Consider the following 1,334-nt stretch of genomic DNA (forward strand, 5'->3'; position numbering starts at 1 on the left):
TTTGCCCAGACCGTTCGGGTTCTGAAGAAAATCAACAAGCCCGGCAACATGATCGTGTCTTTCAGTAACCTGGCAGAGAGGATCAAGGTGAGAATGGGAGCGGATTTCAGCTCGCAAAACAAGGTGGAACTGGTTCCTGGCATCCTTCTCCCCATGGAGAGAAGGCTCCTCTTTGTGTGGAGCCAGGTCTCTGGGGAGCAGGGGCTCAGGTGGGGCAGCTGGGGGCCTCCTTCAGCACAGGCCTGGCAAGGTTTTAGCTGCCGGCTGGGAGCAAACTTGATTTGGAAAGAAATGGGAGACAGTCTCTACAAGCAGCGCCTGCCCGCAGTCTCTTGCAGACCGCCAGCAGCAGGAGGAGGAGACATACGCGGATGCCTGCGATGAATTCCTGGATCCTATCATGAGCACTCTGATGTCGGACCCTGTGATTCTGCCCTCTTCCCGTGTCACTGTGGACCGGTCGACCATCGCCCGGCACCTCCTCAGGTACGCAGTGCAGGCCTCGTGCCTTGATGACGTCTTGGCATCTGTTTTGCTTGTCCCGTGACTCTTCCTGGCCCACTGGTTTTTTTTGGTTGTTTTTTTTTTTTTTTTAATTTATTTCTCATGCTGGGACTGTCCAAATAACCAAATAACCGCCTCCACGCTTTGTCTTTCAGTGACCAGACGGATCCTTTCAATCGCAGCCCCCTCACTATGGACCAGATCAGACCAAACACAGAGCTCAAGGAGAAGATCCAGCGGTGGCTTGCAGAGAGGAAAAAGCAGAAGGAGGAGCTGGAGGACACACTGAACTGAAAGCAGGGGTCCATCCCGAGACTACATTTGCTGGCAAGATAAATGCCTTGCAGGGGCTGGACCTGCAGAGCATCTGTGCAACGCGCCACTTCCATCGGACTGCATTCAGTGCGTTGCCACCTCCGGAGTCTCCCCTTGCACCCTCCCTTCCACCCCCTCTGCTGCCTTTCCCCGTCAAGACTTGCTCTTTAATACTAAGACTTTCCACTGCACTACAGCTTCCAGCCTCTGCCTTGGGGGGAGACCCTCTGTGTGGCCCCCGGCCCTCTGTTCCTTGTCCCTCATGAGGCCGTGTTCTTTCCCAGCGACACCAAACCCCACCTTGTGTTCTGTTGCTCTGTTTAGACTCTGTCCACCGTCCGTCTGATGTGAAGGTGCTGCCTCCGCAGGGGAGGCAGCCAGTTATGCCAACTTGTACGTGCCGCGGGGTTTATTTCCCAAACGGTGGTTGGGAGCAGAGGGGCCTTGGGAATTAAATGCAGAGGTGATCTTACAGCTGGCGGGACGCCGGGAGCGCGGAGCAGAGTCCCGTTACC

The 1,334-nt window shown here is 55.5% G+C and overlaps 1 protein-coding gene across 1 annotated transcript in view; it reads left to right on the forward strand.

Annotated features, from left to right (window-relative positions):
* Nucleotides 1-815, forward strand: part of UBE4A (ubiquitination factor E4A) — an 18,119-nt gene extending 17,304 nt beyond the window's left edge. Inside the window, 3 exon segments of the mRNA XM_009895940.1 lie at nt 1-87; nt 329-486; nt 660-815. The exon segment at nt 1-87 is cut by the window's left edge and continues 9 nt beyond it. Coding sequence (XP_009894242.1) covers nt 1-87; nt 329-486; nt 660-798 — 384 coding nt within the window. The 3' untranslated portion in view covers nt 799-815.
* The last annotated feature ends 519 nt before the right edge of the window (nt 816-1,334 follow it).

Source organism: Charadrius vociferus, unplaced genomic scaffold (assembly GCF_000708025.1).
Source record: "Charadrius vociferus isolate BGI_N301 unplaced genomic scaffold, ASM70802v2 scaffold172, whole genome shotgun sequence".
In the NCBI taxonomy this organism is placed as follows: Eukaryota; Metazoa; Chordata; class Aves; order Charadriiformes; family Charadriidae; genus Charadrius; species Charadrius vociferus.